This window comes from Eptesicus fuscus, chromosome 2 (assembly GCF_027574615.1).
Source record: "Eptesicus fuscus isolate TK198812 chromosome 2, DD_ASM_mEF_20220401, whole genome shotgun sequence".
Lineage (NCBI taxonomy): Eukaryota > Metazoa > Chordata > Mammalia > Chiroptera > Vespertilionidae > Eptesicus > Eptesicus fuscus.
The window spans coordinates 84,552,284-84,574,983 of NC_072474.1; the positions used below are offsets into that span (position 1 = coordinate 84,552,284).

Sequence of the window (22,700 nt, forward strand, 5' to 3'; positions counted from 1 at the left end):
TAAGAAATGATATAATAATGAAAAAAATGAGAAAGGTTTTCTCCCAAAAATTCTGCATGATTTTGCTTGCATTCTTTTTTCTATTGCCCTCTGCCAACACATTCCCCCCAATAACCAGTGTAGAACCAGGCATTATATAGTAGACACTCAATAAATATTGAGTGAATAAATGAAGTTGAGGGCATACCCTTAAGGGATAGGGTTGAAGAAGTTTTGGGCCATATTTATAACACAGCTTGTGAGTGGCTCTTGGGCATCTGTTTAGCTCTTTCAAGAACTTTATGTCATATAAAATTCTGATTGTAGTTGCAATTTAATATTCAGCCATTAATATTACTGAGTACCTGCTCTGCATAGGTAATGAACTTCATACTCTGGCTCAATATTCTGGAATGCCTCTCTTCTCACTTGCTAGCAAGAAGCCATACTATTATTGATTTTTGTTAACTAGGAAAACAGGCCTCTATAACAAGAAGAGGAGGCTTTTAATTTTTGCCTTTCAGCCACTAACCCAGGAGGAGAAGGAGAAGACCCTGGGGTTCAATGTAGTGATTATGCAGACACTTGTCAAGACCAGTGTGTTTTGGCAGAATGATGGGTAGCGGCAATGTTGCCCTCTGAGAAGCGTGCTGGAGGTCCACCAACAACCTTGGGCAACTTATTGCTATTGTTTATGATTGCTGAATACCAGGTGTTCAGCTCAGTGACACAGATCTATTTTAAATTGCAGAGTGTAAAGGATTCCTAGTCCATTATCAAGGGTAGGTCGCCGATACCTGGGGGAGAAATTACACTAACAGGTGCTGTTTCTCTAGTTTTGCTATTTCAATACACATTTCTCACTAGATTTGCCTCTTACCCTCAACAACAAAGAATATTTAAAATCCTCAAAAATTTCATACTCCTTTTAAAAACTCCGAGTAAACATTTCTTATGTTCTGAGAAAGCTATGAAGTTCCATGAATGGAACTGCAACTTCATGAAATTTCAAGTTCTTTGAAACAGGGATTAGTATGTAACCGTCTTCTTGACGTTGACTATCCTCCTTGGAACTCTGTAGAGAAATGCTGTGCTACAAGTAATCTATGTTTTGCCCGGCTGCTGTGGCTCAGTGGTTGAGTGTTGATCTATGAGCCAGGAGGTCATGGTTTGATTCCTGGTCAGGACACATGCCAGGGTTTCGGACTCCCCTCTCCTTTAGGGGCCGTGCAGGAGGCAGCCGATCAATGATTCTCTCTCATCATTGATGTTTCTAGCTCCCTCTCCCTCTCCCTCCCTTTCTCTGACATCAATAAAAACATTTTTTTTAAAAAAAGTAACCTATGTCTTAATGTACTCCTTACAGGTCCTGCGAGGCTCTTAGACAGTTGAACTCCTTCCTAACCTCACTTCTTACTCTCCTGCTTTCTCACTCTTCTCTGGCCACTCTGGCTTCCTTGTTATTCCCTTAACACTTCAGATATGTACCCACTCCAAGGCCTTTACGTTTGTGTGCCGTCTGCCTAGAATACTGTTCCTTCTGATATTCATATAGCCCACTTCATCAAGACTCCTCCCTCCAGAACTCTTCACTCTTTTCTTTGTATCATCTATATTTTGTTCATAGTACATATCACCACTGTGTAAAGCATACATTTTAATTTTTTAAAAATGTCTGCTATATTGAGGTTTATTTACTTTTTTATTGCCTGTCTCCTCCAATGAGACTGAGATTCCATAATGGCATTGATTTTTGTCTGATTTTTTCACGGCTGTATCTTTAGTTGGAAGCATAGCACATACTTAATAAATATTTGTTGAATGAATGAATGCGTAAATTAATAAAAAAACTCAGGAATCCCTGTAAGTGATTTCTGAATCTGAGTCTTCTTTTTTGTCATTTATTGAAATAATCTGTGTGACTCTGTTGAGAAGCTTATATAAGTTTGAGAACCGAAACTTCTATTGGTTTGTTTTTATTTAGAAACAGCTTCACCATGTGGCAGTTCACATTAATACTTTCCTGGAATTAATTTTTCAGGGGACAGAGGGACTTGGACTGGCTCTGGCCCAACAATCAGAGTGGCTCTGAGAAAAGAGTGGAGGTGACCGACTGCAGTGACGGCTTTTTCTGTAAGACGCTCACAATTCCCAAAGTGATCGGAAATGACACTGGAGCCTACAAGTGCTTCTACCAGGACACTGATGTGGCCTCGATTGTTTATGTCTACGTTCAAGGTAAGTGGTTAAAAGGAATTCATTTCCCACATTGATTTGCCAGCTATCAAACACAATAGGCGCAAAAAAGAATCAGAGTACAACAAAAGGCTCGCCCTAAAGGCTCTAGGCCAACAGGAATATACAAAATTCTTCTCTCCCAAGGCTTCCTCTGAGCATAAGACTCATTGATTTGTTCTGGAGCTTGGGCTCTGTTACATCTCTTTTGCCAGTTAGCTTCGTTCTGATCTTTGTTTCTAAGGGAAATCTGTGTTCACAATTGGCTATGGAGATTTATATAAAAAGCCTTCTGATGTTTGAGAAAAACACACACCCAGAAATACTTGAAAAGGAAGATTCAGTGTGAATTATGGAATGGTTTCTGTGGAGAGATAGGTTATCTACAGCAGTAAGAGATTTCCCCAAGAATGCACAGGGAAACAGCCAAGGAATCTGGCGCTCTTTTGTTCATAGGAACTTTTCCCTCTTAAACTTTATAGTAAATTACTCCCATACTTTGGTGCAAATGGAGATGCTGCCTCAAAGGGCCTTTGAGGACAGTGTTTCTCTCCTTTGTGTGGTCTGAGATGGTGGATGATATGCCACATCAGTCTAGATTGACACCACGGAGGCCAGTTAACACCCATGCAGGATAAAATACAATGTTACATGTATTCAGTATTTATAATATTAATTCTTCCTTTGTATTTCAAAATCCTTCTACTACCTGAATTTCCCTGTGAAAACCTGACTTAACTAATGAGATACTTATCAAATAATTTGGAGGAATGTAAATATTGTATAGTATTTTGCTAGGATGTACTAATTTTTTTTTTCCAGTGTAGATGACTTTTGTAGACATTTTATTTATACTCTTGTATACCTCTTAAATCCCAGAGGATTTGAGGTAGGTGAAGATGGCTTCGACTTCTTTCCAGAAGTATCTTTTATAGCACAAGAATTTTGTCAGCTTGATAAACATATTTGGAATATATCCACTTGCCTTTTGATAATGCAGTTTAGTCAGTGCAATGGAAAAGTGGAGAACACATCAAAATAACATGTCACTCCTGGATTGTATAGTATTTGAGTATTATTTTTTTGTCCAGGTTAAGCACGACCCAAGGTAGAATTCTGGGCCTCCTCTCTGCAGAATGTGAAAGAGACAAAGCTCAGATCTTTGAGAATTTCTGGCTCCTTTTGATCCGGCAGTCTTGGGAGACCAGGCTTTCTCAGAAGATTGCGAGGATTTCCTGCTTTCAGTCTGTCTGGAAATAGACTACAAGATGAACCTCTCCCATAATATCTCCTTATTTCCTTCTCCCTGGAGTCAGGAAACCTGGAGACATGTGAAAACTCATTTCATGAGTTTCAGTAAATATTTTATTTTGAGAGGATGGGTGGTTGTTTGGGTTTCTTTTGTTTATTTCCTTTTTCATGGGATACTGAAATAGAATTGATTTACCGAATAGCTTCAGTCTTACGTCAAGGTGTTAATTTAGTTTCCAAAGGCTTCTGTAAGCAAGCTCTATAACATTTCCTACCATATGGATGAATGGTAGGCAATGTTAAGAAGTAGCAAGCCCTAGCACTGTTTATTTGTATATTGCTCATCTTTTGTATACCATCAAATTCGGCTTCCTGTTGAAGAGGTAAGCTGTTCAAGATTGTGGTCATGAAACTTAACAATGGGAAAGAAAATACTGTACCTCTCTTTAATGTCCCCACTGGTCTCCACCTTGCTTCCCTAGTCTTCTGACCCCATTCCCTCCAGCAATGGATGGAGCCAGGAAGTGGGTCCTGGCCTGGCAAGATAATGGCTATGGCATGTGGTGGGCTGGATTGGCTGCCTTTCTGTGCTTTCCAGCTGGGAAGGAAGTCAGATTTCTGCTGTTGAGAGAATTAGTTGCTTTTGTCCCCTTTGGTTTAATTAACTCTTCCTTCCCTTAGACCAACCATCTTGAAGAGTTCTGAACATGCTAAGTCAGGTGTGTGGGGCATAGCAACTTGAACGATTATCTTTGTGAGGGTTCAGGCATGCCTTCACTCCACATTAACTCTCTCTCTGGGGAATGTAGGAGTTTCCCACCAGCGTATGAACATTGTATGAACAATGTTTGAACGGCATTAAAATATCTTTTGTTTTCTTCTCACGCTTTGCCATGGTGGCTTTTCGAGTTTTTGTCATTGAAGATATTAATGACCGCTGAATATTAAACTAGACACAATAACTATTAAACATAATTTTATAAAGAATCTCACACTGAGTCTTCACAATTTTAAAATACCCATATAAAACAATTCAAAAATTGTTAGTTATTTCTTGCTTATTTTAAAGTTCTTTTGGGACCTGTTAATGTATTTTCATGGCATTTACATTATTCACCTAAAAAAAGAGAGCATGAATTTTTTTAAACATCAATAAAAGTTTAAATTTACTTTAAATTTTATATATGAAAAATGTAATGTATATGAACAATGTATATGTGTATATGAAAATGCATATGAAAATGAAGAAGTATACTCATTCCTTTTGAAAAAACTATAATGATCATTCTATTTAAATGTGGAACCTGTAAAATACATTATACTTATTGATGATCCTTGTGAAAGGACTCAATTCCATTCTGTGATTTTTCACACAAAATCACACTCACACACACACACACACACACACACACACACACACACACACACACAGGATACCCTTGGAGCCATATATGTACCAGCAGATTGACCTGCGGATTCCTTTCCCTAGTGTGAAACGTCAATTCCAATCATTCACTTCTCAGAACCGGAAAGATAACCAACTTTTCCAGTAAATTCCATTAAGCAAACAGAATGAAATTTTCTTTTAGATTACAGGTCTCCATTTATTGCTTCTGTTAGCGACCAGCATGGAGTTGTGTACATCATGGAGAACAAAAACAAAACTGTGGTGATTCCATGTCTTGGGTCCGTTTCAAACCTCAATGTGTCACTTTGTGCAGTAAGTTACATCTTCAGTCTTCTCTTCTGTTGTCTTAATTTTAAACTACTAAGATGGGTAGCTTGTTTATAATATAACATCAAGAATGATATTTAAAGATCTTATAGGAAGGGTCAAAATGACAATAAAGAAAACCAAGTTGTATTCTTAAAATGTCAATTTTTTAGTGATTATTTTACGTGATTTTGCTTTTGGATAGCACTTGATTAAATATTTGATATTTCTGTTCCTACCCAGAGATACCCAGAAAAGAGGTTTGTTCCTGATGGTAATAGAATTTCCTGGGACAGCAAGAAAGGCTTTACTATTCCCAGCTACATGATCAGCTATGCAGGCATGGTCTTCTGTGAAGCAAAAATTAATGATGAAAGTTACCAGTCTATTATGTACATAGTTGTGGTTGTAGGTAAGAGAACAGTTCCTTTCTATATCATTATTTTCACACACAAAGATTGGCTTTCTGTATTAGGATCCTGGAGATTTAGGTATAGAGTGAAAGACAGGGATTTGAAAAATATATTAACTCAAGACACAGTATTGGGCAACTCATTATATCTACTCTTAAAAAAAAATCAAATAAACCCATGTGCAATCAAGGTTTTCTCTTTTCTTGCCAAGACCAAGGATGAAAAAGAATACTATTAACTGAAGCATATTTTATGGAAAATTTAATGTTCAGAGCATTGCTTGGCATCGATTATTTTAATTATACCTATTTTATGGAAAGTTCAGCAATTTACTAAAGCTGGCCCCATTGGCTATTGACTACTCAAATTTTACTACTTTTCTCTCCACTGGGCTCCAACATCTTTGAGATCCCCGAAGGTTTGCTTTGTAAATCTCTACAGGCCATTTGTCTGAGAGCTCCCAAATATTGGTGAAACCCTCAGGAAAAGATGATGTGATCCATTTTAATGTTGCATCATTTGGGGGAAAGCTTGTGCCAACTCATAGATTTGTTTTCCCTCTCACTTTCTGTTTTTTCAATTTACTTGCTCCAGGGTCAAAGATTTATGATGTAGTTCTGAGCCCCGCTCACAAAGTCGAGCTGTCTGTTGGAGAGAAGCTTGTTTTAAATTGTACAGCAAGGACTGAACTAAATGTGGGGATTGACTTCAACTGGGAATACCCTTCTTTGAAGGTAACACTAACAATTTAAAGCCAGCTCTCTAAATACTTTGCTAATCAGCTCTGATAGAGTTTGCTTGAGAGAGATAGGGACCTCTCTAGCCAGATAAAATGTAAATATCTTCACACACACACACACACACACACACACGCACTTTAAGGGAATTGCAGAACAGACAACATTAATGGAAAAGAAGATGCAATGCCAAGAATTCTCTGTCCCACTCTGCTACAATCAGGCTCTGAAGATTAGTTTTCTCTGGGTGATTCCATCTTCACAGGTTGTTTTATTTCTCTGTTCTGCAAAGTCTTTGATCTATTTCCCCTTTAAGAGAATTTCTCTCTTCAAGAGGTGGCATGAGACACACTTCTCCTTAACAGTGATCCTATTTGCCTGTTTTGCAGTTCATACCCATCTCATTCCCACTATGCGAGGTTTTAAAAATCCTATTTCATTTGGTTCCATTTATTTCTCCTGAAACCAAATGTATTTGTTGTCTACATATGTTAAAAGTTCTGAAATCTCTATTATCAGCATTAAGTAGTATCCACCAAGAGCCACGACTTGATGTTCTGGGTATCTAGAATCTACTGGGTAATATTATCCTGGACTTAGTAAACTGTTTTTTAGCATCAGCATAAGAAACCTGTGAACCGGGACCTGAAAACCCAGTCTGGGAGTGACATGAAGAAGTTTTTGAGCACCTTGACTATAGATGGTATAACCCGGAGTGACCAAGGGTGGTACACCTGTGAGGCTTCCAGTGGGCTGATGACCAAGAGGAACAGCACATTCGTCAGGGTCCATGGTAAGCTAAGATCTCCTTTGGAATTATGCTGTGCTTTGGAATGTGACATAATTTAAATTAATTCAGATCAGCTAGTGAACCCTATTTTGATCATTCAGAAGATACTAGAGGCCTGATGCATGAAATTCATGCAAGAGTAGTCCTTCCTTCCCCCGGCTGCTGGCACCGGCTTCCCTCTGGCACCCAGCACCCGGGCTTCCCTCGCAGCCCCAACTTTGTTGGTCTAATTAGCATATTATGCTTTTATTATTATAGATTTCTGAACTCTTACTAGGGAGGCCACATGACCTAGTAGCCAAGAGCATAGCTTGGATTCAAAATCCCAACTTTAATGGTGAGATAAGCCAATAGATCATTAAAGCTCACTAAATAGTACTTGTTGTAGTGGTTGTTGGTGCTATTATTACTATAATATGCAGAATGTTATTATCTAAGATAGTTTTTAGATTTTCATTTTATTGTAAGGCTGAGAGTCCCACTTGAGTTAAGCATGGGTTTTGCAGTTGGAAAAATCTGGATTGAATTACTTTCTGTGGGGCTTTGAGCAAATAACTTAATTTCTCTTTCACTCACATAAATGCCTCAGTTTAGATGATAATTTATGTGGCACCCAAATTATGAGCCTTGGTAAGGATTTGGGGTTTTATAATATGGGAATGCATAGCAGGGTTTTAAGCAGGGAGAGAGACATGTTCTGGCTTATGTTTTTATAGGATTATTATCTTTTTTTTTTTTATATGGAATACTTTAAGTAAGTAAGGGTGGAAGTAGGGAGACCAGTTAGGAGGCTAATCACAAAAATCCAGTGACAGATGGTGGGTGGCTTAAACAAAAGTGGCAGAGGTAGAAGTAGTGAGAAGTGATCTGATTTTGGATATGTTTTTGAAGTTAGAGCCAATAGGATCTGCCTATTAATTCATTGGCTACAGGGGCACAAGAGAAAAAGAATGGAAGCTGACCTTTGAGTTTTTATCATGAACAACTGAGTGAATGGTGATTTTACTTCCTGAGATAGGGAACATTGATAGAGGAGTAAGATGAGGAGAAACAGGATTGGGTGTGTTCATTTGAAGATACCCATTGAACATCCAAAAGGAGACATTCTGTCTAATAAAAGAGTAATATGCAAATTGACTGTCGCTCCAACACACAAGATGGCTGCCCCCATGTGGTCAAAGATGGCCACCTCCATGTGGACACAAGATGGCCGCCACAAGATGGCCAGCAGGGGAGGGCATTTGGGGGGGACCAGGCCTGCAGGGGATGGCAGTTGGGGCAACCAGGCCTGCAGGGAAGGGCATTGGGGGGGACCAGGCCTGCAGGGGAGGGCAGTTGGGGGAACCAGGCCTGCAGGGGAGGAGAGTTGGGGGGAACCATGCCTGCAGGGGAGGGCAGTTGGGGGCAACCAGGCCAGCAGGGGAGGGCAGTTGGGGGTGACCAGGCCTGCAGGGGATGACAATTAGGGGTGACCAGGATGGCAGTGGAGGGCAGTTAGGGGCAACCAGGCTGGCAAGGGAGGGCAGTTAGGGGTGACCGGGCCAGCAGGGGAGGGCAGTTGGGGGCAACTGGGCCAGCAGGGGAGGACAGTTAGGGGCAATCAGGCCGTCAGGGGAGCACTTAGGCATTGATCAGGCAGGCAGTCAGAAGTGGTTAGGGGCAATCAAGCAGGCAGGCAGGTGAGCTGTTGGGAGCCAGCAGTCCTGGATTGTGAGAGGGATGTCCTACTGCCCATTTCGGCCCGATCCCAGTGGTGCAGTCAGACATCCCTTGAGGGGTCCCAAATTAGAGAGGGTGCAGGCTGGGCTGAGGGACACGCCCCCCCTGCACTAATTTCCTGCACCGGGCCTCTAGTATAATATATAAACCTGGAACCCAGAAAAGTCAGGGCAAGAGACAAACATTTAGGAAGATGTAAATGGCACTTTATGCCTGAGACTAGAGGAAGGTATTGATAAAGAGAAGAGGTCTGAGGACTGAGTTCTGGGGCACGTGGTGGGGTATGTATACAGTGTGATGGGAGCAGAGGAGAAGGAGCACCCAAGTGTTTGGGGAACTTAGAGAAAGCTTCACAGAGGAAACATTGCTTGAATTGAGACTTGAGCAATTGGTAGGCTTGTGGAGTACATTTGGGGAGAGAGAGAATCAAAGGCAAAACTTGGAGGTGTGGGAGGGGCTGGAATGTGACTACAGCAGGATAGTATGGGCAGTCTCTGAACTTAGACCCCCAAGGCCTTTGACTCTTCATTTGAGATGAAATAATAAACCAAACGATCTCTTACAATAAGTTGACATTTGTGAGAATAATTCTTTTTTTTTTTTTTCTTTCAGAAAAACCTTTTGTCGCTTTTGGTAGTGGCATGGAGTCTCTGGTGGAAGTCACGGTGGGAGACCGGGTCCGAATCCCTGTGAAGTACCTTGGTTACCCTCCGCCAGAAATAAAATGGTAACTCTTGGAAATAAACACAAAGCATTGTTCCACGTGAAAATAAATCCGAGATTGTATAATTCCTGTTTATTCCCCCGCCCCACATAGGTATAAAAATGGAAGACCCATTGAGTCCAATCACACAATTAAAGTGGGGCATGTATTGACCATTATGGAAGTGAGTGAAAAGGATACAGGAAATTACACTGTTATCCTTACCAATCCCATTTCAAAGGAGAAACAGAGCCACATGGTATCTCTGGTTGTGAATGGTGAGTCCATCCAGTTTTCCTTTTCTGCCCAGAATTTATTATGAAGTGTATGGTTATGTTTTCGTATTCCTTTGTCCCCTGCTGCTTCACGCACATCATGAGTGGGCTCCTATGTATAAAAATAGTCCAGAGCAGTAGCATTGAAATGAGGTATAGGAGAGTGTGCTCTGGACATGTTTGCAAATGAACTGCGTGGTGGTCAAATGCAAGGTGAAAGTAGATGGTATCCTCAATGGCTAAAAGCTGAGAATGCCTGCGGGGACAGTTGACAAACCTAAGCTGCATCCCTTTTGCACCTGTCTCATGGAATTGTGCACCTGGCATTGCCAACACGTAAGACTCTTCTTGAATTTTGTGGGGAGCGTTCAGTTTGACATTGAAGTTGATGTACCAGTGATGTCCAGGGAGGTAAACACTGTTGGCTGGTGGAAGCTTTTCAATTTTTTTTAAAAAACAGGAGTCCAGGATCTGACTCTAAGGCTATAAAGGGAAGATATAAAGTGTTTTATTTAAGGATGATTTGAACTTTGTTTTTTCAAACTGAAATATGTAAATAAATGCTCTGTGTTTGGGGGAAAGGGGTGTCATGGTCAGGTAAGTGTGGGAAATGCTAAGTTGATATAAAACTTTATTGCAGGACTTCTCAGGGCCTTTAATATGCAAATATATATTGCCATTCTCCAAGGGGAGAGACTTAGAATCTGCAAGGTTTAACAAACTTATTTGACCAAAGCATCCCTCTCCAGTAAATTCATTAATACCTTGCTCCAAACACAGTTTATGGGAAAAGCTTCTCTGTTGTAATTCTTAGGCATATTAACACTCCAGGATCTTCTCCTATGACATTAAGGTGCTTCCCCATATATCCTGACACCTCCCTGTGTGTCTGTTGAGGTTGGCTCTATTTCTTTGCGGGGACATCAGCTTCAGGGAGGTAACAGTTTCCAGAAAGTCCCTTAGAAGCTACATGGGAGTAGGAGATTGGGGAGTGGAGAGAAGTTGGAAAGCTGTTAAGTAAAGGAGAAGGAAATGAATAAGAAAAAAAAGATGTAAAAATGGACAGCGGATAATCCCATCTCATTAATTCATGAAGTTGCTTAACATATGACTTGCTCTAGCATTTACCCTATTATATAAAATCAGTATAAAAAAGAAGTGTTATTGTTATTAGTGGTAGCAGGAGTAGTGGTAGTACTATCACTAGAAGTCATGTCTCCTGTGTCCAAATCTAGATATTCTTTGAAAAACGAAATGGGGGCAAAATCATCTGCCTTGAAAAAATGTAGGCTTTTGTTGCCGAAAGCGTTGACTTTTCTTACCGTAACGCCAATTGACAATTCAAAAGTGGTTTTTCTTATCTCCAGTCCCACCCCAGATTGGTGAGAAATCTTTGATCTCTCCTGTGGACTCTTACAAATATGGCACCACCCAAACGTTGACTTGCACGGTCTACGCAGTTCCTCCCCCGAGTCACATCCTCTGGTATTGGCAGCTGGAGAAGGAGTGCACCTACAACCCCAGGTGAGTAGAGCCACGCCCTCTTTTTTTCCTGCCCTCTGGCATTTCTTATAGCCCAGCTCCGCCACAGACTCCAGCCTAAGGCTGTCTCTAATGAGAAAGCTGTCCCTCAGGTGGTGCTCTTAATCTCCATCCATCTTCCTCGGTCTTGGGTTTTAGCAGTCTTGCTGTGGGGTAGCCTGCCTTGAGATTAGCTAGCTTTTTCTCCACAGGTCAGCCCTGATGTACAACTCTCCAGACGCAGGCTCTTGGCTCACTTTGCTAATTGCCAGTCTTTGGTTTTTCTCCTTATTCCAATTAACCGGTGAATACCACTTCTTTCCTTATCTGGGAGAAGGTTCATCTCAAGGAAGTGCTGCTGGAGTCAGGGAGCATTAGACCTCACTGCAGCCAGCCTCAGAGGCTCGGGCCCAGCTTATCAGGTTCTAACACAAGGCCAGACATCCTTAGGAAAAAAAACACACAAAAAACCCAACCACAACAGCCACCTACACCACCCTAAGCAGTTCACTTCCTGTTGTTGTTTTTGAGATGGCCACTACTAGCTTCTGCCTCAGATGCTGACCATTTCCTACACAAAGGCCACAGTCCCACAGAGATTACTCTGAGAAGCCCAATGGTTTCTTAGTTTCCTTTGAACTAAATTAACTTGAATTGTCTTGTCGATCCAATTTATGAATGGAGGTTTGTTCCCAGAATAGCTGCTTCCCTCCTGTATCCTGAATGGATTTACCTGGAACCTCTTCCCTCATTGCTGAGGCCTATTTTTAATTGGCACCAAGTCTTGTAACCAGGCAGGGTGCATTGAAAGTTATTTCTAAGAACATAATAACCCAAGTCTGACTCCTTTCCTTACTATTGATGTGCATTAAAGAAAAATTTTATCATTATATGATCTGTTATCTCTCTTACAGTCAAGCTGTCTTAATGACAAATTCATACACCTGTAAAGAGTGGAGAAATGTGGAGGATTTCCAGGGAGGAAATAAAATTGAAGTAAACAAAAATCAGTTTGCCCAAATTGAAGGAAAAAACAAAGTGAGTTTGACGTTCTTTAATTTGCAAATCTGTCTCTCTCTCTCTCTCTCTCTCTCTCTCTCTCTCTCTCTCTTTCTCTTTTATGGAAGGCTGGCATGGAAGTAGGGTATAATAATATGTGAGGATATTGGAGAATGATAATCAAATAAATCGGATGATAAAACACTAGCATATTAAGTCAGTTTGGAAACACCATTGACTTTTAGAAGCACCACTGACTTATTAATAGCTTAGAGTAAGATAAAACACAAATGCCATTATATCTAAGCATCTGTTATAAGGTGATTCTGGTTTTACAAGTATGAAAATGAGAAAATACGTTATATTAAAGTACAAGGTTCCCAAAGCCCATCTTGTTCAATGTGTGAGCTAAGCCAGCATCATATACTTGCATGCATTTGTGAGTGGTCAGTGTAGTAGAATGAATGCAGTAGGCAGGTCACAGTGATTATGGGGTGGCTTCATTTTTTAGTCTGAATGCATGTGCATAAACAGAGCCTCCATTGTTTATGGCCTGGGATTTGTTTTTTTCACAGACTGTAAGTACCCTTGTCATCCAGTCGGCAAATGTGTCAGCTTTGTACAAATGTGAAGCGGTCAACAAAGCTGGGAGAGGAGAGAGAGTCATCTCCTTTCACGTGACCAGTAAGTGCTGCTCTCCAAGGGGTGGGCTGGATCTCTGGCCAAGTGGGTGCTAAGCTGTCTGATACTCTGTAGCGCTTGCTATTCCTGGGAGTGGCATGGTGTTTAGGAAGAGGACTTGGACTGATAATTGATGCTTTGGTTTATAAATTGAAACTGTTCACGTGCTCCTGGGCTCCCGTGAAGTAGGTACATCCAACTTCACTGGAGAGATCATGGTTTCACACAGGCTCATAATCACAAGTCCTGCATCATATTTATGTCTCCATCATCAGAGTCTAGCACAGTGCTCTGCTTATTGGGGTTCAACCAATACTAATGGGCTTGCTGCTGACGTGTTGACAAGGTTGGGTTTTCTGGAGGCCATTGTAATGACATAAGAACAGTGGCCTCTAAATGCTGCTGCTTTTGTCTGTTCATCTTAGTTTTATGGCCAAGATGTAGCTGATATTTGATAAATATTTGTAAAAATTTATTTACATTTCCAAATAACATATTTCTATAAAATAATATTATTTTGGACCTGGATTGTCCATTTCGGCTGTCTCCTTATATTACGTTGTGTGGGATTGCTAGAGCTTCACTTCTCTTGGTGCTGTATAGCAAGTCTGAAGGCAACAGGAACCCCATAGGGGGGCCTCCCAGTTGAATCATTATCTTCTAACCACGGGTTTTACATTTCAGAGGGTCCTGTAATCACTCTGCAGCCTGATACCCAGCCAACCGAGCAGGAGAGCGTGTCTTTGTGGTGCAGCGCAGACAGAACTACATTTGAGAACCTCACCTGGTACAAAGTTGGCCCACAGGCCCTGCCCACACCTGTTTGCAAGAACTTGGACGCCCTTTGGAAAATGAATGCCACCATGTTCTCTAATAGCACAAATGACATTTTGATCATGGAGTTCCAGAATGCATCCTTGCAGGACCAAGGAGACTACGTCTGCTTTGCTCAGGACAGGAAGACCAAGAAAAGGCATTGTGTGGTCAGGCAGCTCACAGTCCTAGGTAGGGAGGCAACTCTGATCTTCTGGAGGCCATTGAAATGCCTTAAATGTAGTGATTTGAGAAGCTGAGTGAAGACTCCTGCCCTCTAGGAACTTATAAAGCCAAATGATGCATACTTATCTTATTTACTGAAAGTCCTTGAGGCAAAAAGAACTAATAATGGTGAAGTGATGGATTAAAAGGAGAAAATAGCTTGGTTCTTTCCAACCCTAAAGGCAGAATAACTCACTAGTATCTGCAAGGGATTAGTCTGAACCAGGGAAACTTCTGCCATATTCTTGGGCACTCATTTATTTAAGTAGGCACAGATTTATGAAATCTCTAGTATGAGCTAGGAGGGTGCCAGAAGTTCACAGTGATGAACAGGTGGACAGGATGAGAACACAGACAACCACCAGGCAGTCATGTACACTGAGTGGCCAGGTTATTATGATCTCTGAACGCATAAATAGAGGCCCGGTGCATGAATAGAGGCCCGGTGCATGAATTCGTGCATGGGTGGAGCCAGGGGGAGGGGACATGGGCAGTTGGCCTGCCTGCCTGCTGGTCAAATTCCTGGTGGAGGGGACAATTTTCATATTAGCCTTTTATTATATAGGATATACACTGAGTGGCCAGATTATGCATTCAGAGATCATAATAAGCTGGCCACTCAGTGTACAGTGGGGGCTCTGCCTGTGAGGACAGGAATTGTTTTCTGTTTTTCTCCTTGCAGTCATTGAACATTGTGGCACATGCTAGGTTCTCCGTAAGATATCTGCTACATGAACAGTGCAATGGTGGGGTTGTTTAGGACCTCTGAGAGCCTGTGAGAGTGGTGCTGCACTCAGTGCCTATACATCTGTGTCATCCTTGTGGTCACGAGTAGTTCAAGGTCTGATATTTTGGTGAGCAGATAGCTTTGAGAATTCTCCATGAAGCTACTCTCCAAATCTCATCTCACCTTAGGCCTTGCACAAAATCTGTGCAGCCCTGGCTCTGTCTCTGGGGAGATCAGGCAAACTTGGCGAGTTTCTCTTCATGTCGTCTCCCTCCATTTTCTCCTCTCCTTAGTGTCCCTTCCCAGATTCAAAGATGCATGTGTTCTGGTTTTTGTTGTTGTGTGTTTTTAATTGTTAGAGTAAAAACTTCCCATGTAAACTAATCCATCCCAATGTTTTAGAGGAATCATATCTTCAGAGGCCTTGGCATATTTTAAGAGGTATCTTTGGACAGACATTAGGAGGTGTTTCGCTAGTGTTAAGTCTTAGGTGTCAAAAAAAGAGATTTTTTTTTTGGATGAAATCATCCCAGGGCTCTTCAAAACACATCACACACCATGTTTTCTGTTCACCTTGGTAACTGGTCTGGTTCTAAGCTACTGGAAGAATTCAGAAAGAGATGGGCAAGGGGTTCCTGGCCTTGCCACGCCCAGGAAATATGTGCTCACAATGAGCTGGTTTGCTTCCCTAAGGACTCCTACGTTGTTTCCCAAAACGTATTCTTAGAAATTGACTAGAGATCAGGAAATTGGCTTAAACCCCAGTGTAGTTCACTGTTGAGGTAATCTCATTTTGCTAAATCTTGATTTAGATTCTTCCAGCATGATTCCTTCCGATATTTAATTGGTTTGAATAAGATATTTCCATAGCACTTTGGTGATTTATAGGTAAAGGGTAAATCTAAAATTTTTCTGTACATGCAAACAAATACCCATGGGCTTACTTTTCTTTAAGTCTTTGACTTTCCTTAGGGTTTTGGTGTTTTGTTTGTGTTTTAGTGGAAATAGCATTGGACCAGACTTTTAGGTGCACCAGATTCTATTAGTTCACCTTTTTGCTTAGTTATAAAGACGTGGGCAAGTTGTTTAACCCCCTGAATCACAGTTATTTCAGCTGTAAAATATAGCTAATACTCCTGTCCTGCCCATCATAGGACTGAGAGTAAACAACAGAAATGGTATAAATGAGTTTGTACCAAATAAATACAAGGCACTCTTTGTTTGTTGAATAATACTGAAGCTTTGCAATTTCCAAGAGAAGCATGGCAGAATTTTAGGGTGACACCAGCTAGAACTTTCCTGGGAGGGAAGCCATGTCTGATTAGAAGAAAAATCCATAAAGGCAACAACCTTTATCCTGTGAAGTGATTACCAGCTTGAATCACTAATATGATTGTTCAAAGAGATGCAGTAATCTGTCTGAACCGTCCTGATTTATTGATTCATTTCACTTTACTCAGTGACCAACGGTACTGGTATCACCCTCTGTGTGTTTTCAGCTTAGTAAATCAACAGTGTACTGTTTACTAAGTTTAAATGGTATAACAGTTTACTAATACTCAAACCATTTCAAAAGTTATACCTAAATGTTCTATTTTCTTTCTGTGTGCAAAGAGCGCATGGCACCCATGATGACAGCAAACCTGGAGAATCAGACGACAAGTATTGGTGAAACCATCGAAGTTTCCTGCCCAGTGTCTGGGAATCCCCCTCCACAGGTTTCCTGGTTTAAAGATAATGAGACACTCGTGGAAGACTCAGGTGAATAGAACATGTCTATCTCTCCTTAGCTGCAGAATTTTCCTGGAGATGTTGTCCAAAATCATATTATTTTTTTTTATTTGTTTGAGGTAGAAAAAAACAACAATCTAAGTGTCCCTGGTCTTACTCATTTCATAGACTCAGAATCACAGTATTCAGAGCCTTTTTGAATTCTCCTGGAAGCCAGGTGTGATGAGTCAGCAGTTGATTGTATGGACTCTTTGGAGTTAGATGATAGCCAAAATAAAGGGCAGCATTTATATTAAAAAATATTTTTTTCCTGAAAAACTTCACTAGGCCACATCATAAATAAAAGACATAATGTTCTTCCTCTCTTAGGGATCGTACTGAAAGATGGGAACCGGAACCTAACTATCCGAAGGGTGAGGAAGGAGGATGAAGGCTTCTACACCTGCCAGGCATGCAATGTTCTTGGATGTGCAAAAGTGGAGGCATTTTTCATAATAGAAGGTCAGTGGGACTTCATAGACACATCAGATGGTTTTAAAAAATTAGTTTATTTCTTATACACTTTGGGTGGGAAGATTGTAGTTGATTTTTAAATATTCTTTTCTGTAAATTTTCTATTACAAGTATATATTATTTTAATCAGACAACATAATTACTGTTATTTTCATTTTGTTTGCATCACATTTCTGTCCCTGCAGTTCTTATGGTGGAAAAATTCTTAGCCAGGCAGGCAGAATATCCACCTTTCCCTGATTCTTTTTTTTTATTTGAATGGCTCAGTGAAATTATTATGGAATTATACTTCTATATTTATTGGGAAAACCATTAGAATTACTGCTGAGTCATGAAAATAAATGCTATCCAAATAGTCACAAATATGTTCATGGTTTTCATTGGACTAAAAACAATTAAGATTCATTTGTGAACAATAGACCATTGCTTTTCTGAAATGAAAAATTTGGGGTTCTTATCTGAACTTGAAAGGAAACTTGTCTGTGTATGCAGGAATGATGTGAAATCAGGCATTTTCTCAGATGGGAAAGGTAATTTGTGACAGACTATTTTATCTTTAGGAGTGTATTCCTCTTTTTTTTGTTAATAACACATCAGAGGGACAATGAAAGCATATTATGCGGGTGAAGGAATGGTATGCAAGGGGAAGAAATAAGGGTGGTGACAGGTGGAGGAACTGATGGATTTTTATGAACTCATCCTAACTTGTCTCTCAAAGTCCAAATTGTAGTCCCTTTAATCTATCAAATCTCTGTTGCCAAGTATTGCATCTTAATACCGTGACTTGTTTTCAAATCTCTAGGCTTATTGCCATTTCATAAATTGCACTCGCAAGTAAAGATTTCAAGTGCATGAAATAGAGATTTCAAGTGACATGGTGATTTTGTCACTTCCAGAGTGCTTCATGTTTGGGGGACATTCTAATGGAGACATCCATGTCTATCCTTTGCTCTGCCTCACCTCGGTTAGTTGGTTGTGTCTGGTTACCAATAGCTAAGTAGGTAACATTGGCACAGGGACTAGATTTACTTCTCACCCAAGGAAAATACTAAGAAAGGAAGAGATAAATCTTTAATTTTCCTGCTAAGTTCCCAAATGTTATTATGGGAATATTAATACACAAACTTATATTGACAATTGAATCTTTGAACTTTTTACCATGTATAAATGAGCTTTCAGATCTCTAAGTATAAATAGAGAATTACTTGAGTACATCCACCAGGGAAACACAATCTACTTCCAGGCATTCTTGGTGCTTGCCTCTCAACTGTTAACTCCTGTTTTGCTAACTAATTAATTACTTGTCTTTCTGCCTTCTTAAGGCTGCCATGGGCCACTCACAGCTTGTGGCCGGTTTGATGCAAGCTGCCCTCATCCACTGGGGCTCGAAGTGATAATTGCTTCCTTATCACCTTTTTGCTAATCACTCTTAGCAGAAAGCATCTTCTGGGCTCAATTTCTCCCATTGAGAGCTGTCCTCTGGAGCAATGAGCTTCTGCAGCTTTCCTTGTCGACCTTTAGCTTTTTCTCTTCTCTTTCCTTTCCTGAGAGTTTTCTTTATACACACACACACACACACACACACACACACACACACACGTATATATATATATATGTATATATATGTATATATATAATTTTTAGTTACAGTTTACATACAATATTGTATTAGTTTCAGATATACAGCACAGTGATTAGACATTGATGTAACTTATAAAGTGACACCATTCCTAGTTATTACAACATTATTGACTATATTCCCTAGGCTGTACTTTACATCCTGTGACTGTTTTTATAATTGACTATTTGTATGTCTTAATCTTTTCCCCCTTTTTACCCATTTTCACCAACCTCCTCCCATCTGGCAAACATTAAAATGTTCTCTATGAGTTTGTTTCTATTTTGTTTGTCCATTGTTAGTCTTTCTCAGAACTATACAGATCAAAACATAGATTATCAGAGTAAAACCAGACATTTACTTTCCCCCAGTAGAAGTACTTTTCTTCTCTATAGAACATGATCTTTTTTTTTCCATCAAAGTCTTCTCTTCTTTCAAACACTTTCTATGGTTGTCTTTGAAGACATTGCTATTTCTACCCTTAATTACTTCAGAATTTTATTGTTGGAAGTTTGCATGAGCAAAGTTTTACAAACTTTAAATTACCTATTAATAGTAGTATAAACTCCATCCAAGTTAGAGGTGTGTGACTTTTTATTCAGGATTTTTCCATGTTGGTAAGCTTGAGATCCTGCTTTAGAGTTGAGCTTAGTCATCTTATATCAAAAGGTATGAGTTTCCAGCTGTTGATGCTCATTCAATTGTGTCTTTCCAGGTGCCCAGGAAAAGACCAACTTGGAAGTCATTATTCTAGTAGGCACTGCAGTGATTGCCATGTTCTTCTGGCTACTTCTTGTCATTGTTCTACGGACTGTTAAGCGGGTAACAAAATAATTTCTCTTCCATCCCACGCATGTTGGTTTTCGTGATTAATGAAAGCTGACTAGGGCTCGCTGAGTTGCTTCTTCCCATTGTTATTGGCTCAATGGGCACAGTTTATTTCAATACAATAGCATCTTGCCCACTTTCTTTTGGCTGAACACTGGGCTTTAATTGATAGAAACCACTAGAGGAGAAGAGGGCTTGGACTGTCTAGTGTAATTAAAATTTAATAACTTAATTCTGAGCTTATTTGGGGGTTGAGGGGACACTGGAAACAGGATTATAATGGGACTACTCTCAAACTCTGTGAGTTTTATTTAAAAATGAGACATCGGGAATGGGGCTTCTATCAAAACAATAACAAGCACACAAAACAACAGCCAAACAAGAGTGTGTGTGACTAAAGGAGTGATGCTTTCCAGGCCAATGGAGGGGAACTGAAGACAGGCTACTTGTCCATCGTCATGGATCCAGATGAACTGCCCTTGGATGAACACTGTGAGCGCCTGCCTTATGATGCCAGCAAATGGGAATTCCCCAGAGACCGGCTGAAACTAGGTATGCTTTCAAGTTATATCAATTTAATACTGGATTTATTAAGCCATCTCGTCTTTCTTTAGGATGGTGACAAATCTAGTCTTTGCAAATGTTGGATTCTAATTCAGAAATAATCATTTCATTGCTTGAATTTGAATAATTACCATTTTAGTCACTTAGAAGTAGGGTCCCTTATAACAATAAAACCAGGACAAGGAGTAAACTGGACTGTTCATGCTAAACTGGAATGTTTGGTCACTGTGCCTAGTTGGAATCTCTGCATATCCCTTTGGTGGTGTAATAGCCCAGATCTGTTTTGTTGTTGCTGTCACTGTTGACTGTAGGTAAGCCTCTTGGACGTGGTGCCTTTGGCCAAGTGATTGAAGCGGATGCCTTTGGAATCGACAAGACAGCAACTTGCAAGACAGTGGCCGTCAAAATGTTGAAAGGTAAAAGCAAAATTATATGGTGATGTAACCCTCTATCTGTTTCATCTGGTCTTTACACATGATGGGAAGGCTTGTATCAGCGGCTCTGTGGTTAGGTGGACCCACTAGCCAAGCATGCAGTCAACTTATTTACCTTTGTGAAAATTGGAAATAAAGTTCCTCTTTTATAGCTTCATGCCAGGGTACATGGCCAGGGAGGCAAAGTTAGGGATGAGTTTCAGCAACCCCCCTCCCCACCTTGCCCAGGAGTCTTTGTGCAAAACACAGCTTGCACAACTGTACTGAGTGAGTGGCCTGGCTATGGGGGAAAAAAAACACCTTGGTTACATAAAAATTGTTTCTTACTTTGTTATGGTGCATTAGTAAGATAATTATAGACCATCAGAACATGGAAATAAATTTGCTGTAATAAATAAATATAGTAGAGTACAAAAAACAGCAAGCTCCCTAGAATTGGAATATGTTAAATATTCCACATATAAAAGATAATATAAAAAATAAGGATGGTGTGCTAGGATAAAAGGATTATGGGTGCTATTTAAAAAATTAAAAGCTTTGTGAACAATTATTAATTCTAATAGGAATGGAAGTCTGGTCTTGCCATTTTAATTTGGGGAGGTGATGTATACAAAACCCTTTGCTCCAGTTGTGATGTGCTTTTATTGATGGAGATGATGCTACCTACCCTCTGTCAATAGGTCTTGATGGCATTTCCAAGCCATCTCTCTCCTTTTGCCTGTTCTCTCTTGTGGCCAAAGGGATATGTAATTTTGAGGTAGCTTATCAGGACCTGAGGTGTGGACCATGTCTGTGAATTCCAGGGAAGTGTACTGGTTGGTGCTGGATCAAACTTACAGTCTTAGCCTCATCAGCCTCGTGTGCCAACTGGCCTTGCCAGCTGGCCCTTGTTAAGTTTCCTGCTCAGCACAGATTGGCGGGAACTTCAGCACAGCCCCGAACACATGAGGATATTTAATCCATGGTATTGCTTCCTTACGAGGAAGCACGAAATAATCAGGCCCCAAGAAGCATAGTAAACCTGGTATATGAAAATCCAATTTTACAAAACAAGAAAACCTGGGCACAATTCCTTTTGCAGATGTATTCTCCACTTTGCAAAAGAGTTCACAATGGGTTCCTTTAAATATCAAACATTCTGAGTGCACTTAAAGGAAGAATTTGATTTGGAATTAGAAAATATAATTTATACTTGACTTCCAGGGGAATGCACTAGTTTGCAAATAGGGCTACGGTTGTATCATCGCTGGAGGGAAAGTTGCAGAGCTTCATCAGTCTTCCCAAGGTAATGCCCACACTTCTGATTTCCCTCTTCCCCCTGTATTTGTAGAAGGAGCAACACACAGTGAACACCGAGCCCTCATGTCTGAACTCAAGATCCTCATTCATATTGGCCATCATCTCAATGTGGTCAATCTTCTGGGCGCCTGTACCAAGCCCGGAGGTGAGTATCGGTGGGTGGTTCTGGTTTGCCCCATTTGGGCATATGCATCTCTGCTGGTCTTTGAGGGAAACCACTCCACTCTCATGGCCTTGATTTCCTTAACTTAGGATACTTTGCCAGATTTCCAGATGCATACAAATATATTTCATGGAGGTTAAGTGGGCACTACAAATAATTCTGGATCTTTCTACGAGTTAAAAAATGTCACATAACTATAATGCAGTTTGCTACTTGTGCAATAGGTGTTTAGGTGAGAAAAAGAAACTTCCCCCCAAAAATTAAAAACAAAGGACCGTAACAGTAGTTTCCCCTAAAATGGAGTCGTCTTAGGTGATTGTATAGAAAAGCAAGTGGGTGGGTTTTTATTTTTTATTTTTGTCAATCTTGTGGAATTGCCTTTTGGAAAAAGCAAAGCTACAATATAAGGGGATTATGACCAGCTGATTCCTATGATCTTATCCCCAGTGAGAGGTCGTAGCATTTCTATGATATTTTCTGATTCAAAAAATATGTTAAACACTTAGTGAGAGACAGGAGTGAAAAACATTTTCCTTTCTTGACATTCTGTGCTGTCCACAGGCCCACTCATGGTGATTGTGGAATTCTGCAAGTTTGGGAACCTATCAACTTACTTAAGGAGCAAGAGAAATGAATTTGTCCCCTACAAGGTATGTCATTTCCTAACTCAACTCTGGCTACATTGTAAAATGGAGGAAAATTCAGAGTGGTACAGATTCAATTTTTTTGGTTAAAATTCTGTGAAAAACTTGTGGGGAATCTTCTTGA

General features: G+C 40.3%; 1 protein-coding gene across 2 annotated transcripts in view; it reads left to right on the forward strand.

Annotated features, from left to right (window-relative positions):
- KDR (kinase insert domain receptor) overlaps nucleotides 1-22,700 on the forward strand; it is a 43,462-nt gene that overhangs the window by 4,070 nt on the left and 16,692 nt on the right. For both annotated transcript variants that reach the window (XM_008140318.3, XM_028143815.2), the window contains exons 3-20: nucleotides 2,021-2,217; nucleotides 5,055-5,185; nucleotides 5,423-5,591; nucleotides 6,187-6,326; nucleotides 6,945-7,122; nucleotides 9,451-9,565; nucleotides 9,656-9,819; nucleotides 11,184-11,340; nucleotides 12,252-12,375; nucleotides 12,912-13,020; nucleotides 13,702-14,022; nucleotides 16,397-16,543; nucleotides 16,883-17,014; nucleotides 19,360-19,466; nucleotides 19,889-20,024; nucleotides 20,348-20,452; nucleotides 21,801-21,914; nucleotides 22,494-22,582. In XM_008140318.3, the coding sequence (XP_008138540.2) occupies nucleotides 2,021-2,217; nucleotides 5,055-5,185; nucleotides 5,423-5,591; nucleotides 6,187-6,326; nucleotides 6,945-7,122; nucleotides 9,451-9,565; nucleotides 9,656-9,819; nucleotides 11,184-11,340; nucleotides 12,252-12,375; nucleotides 12,912-13,020; nucleotides 13,702-14,022; nucleotides 16,397-16,543; nucleotides 16,883-17,014; nucleotides 19,360-19,466; nucleotides 19,889-20,024; nucleotides 20,348-20,452; nucleotides 21,801-21,914; nucleotides 22,494-22,582 (2,635 nt within the window). The remainder of the gene's footprint in view (nucleotides 1-2,020; nucleotides 2,218-5,054; nucleotides 5,186-5,422; nucleotides 5,592-6,186; nucleotides 6,327-6,944; nucleotides 7,123-9,450; nucleotides 9,566-9,655; nucleotides 9,820-11,183; nucleotides 11,341-12,251; nucleotides 12,376-12,911; nucleotides 13,021-13,701; nucleotides 14,023-16,396; nucleotides 16,544-16,882; nucleotides 17,015-19,359; nucleotides 19,467-19,888; nucleotides 20,025-20,347; nucleotides 20,453-21,800; nucleotides 21,915-22,493; nucleotides 22,583-22,700) is intronic.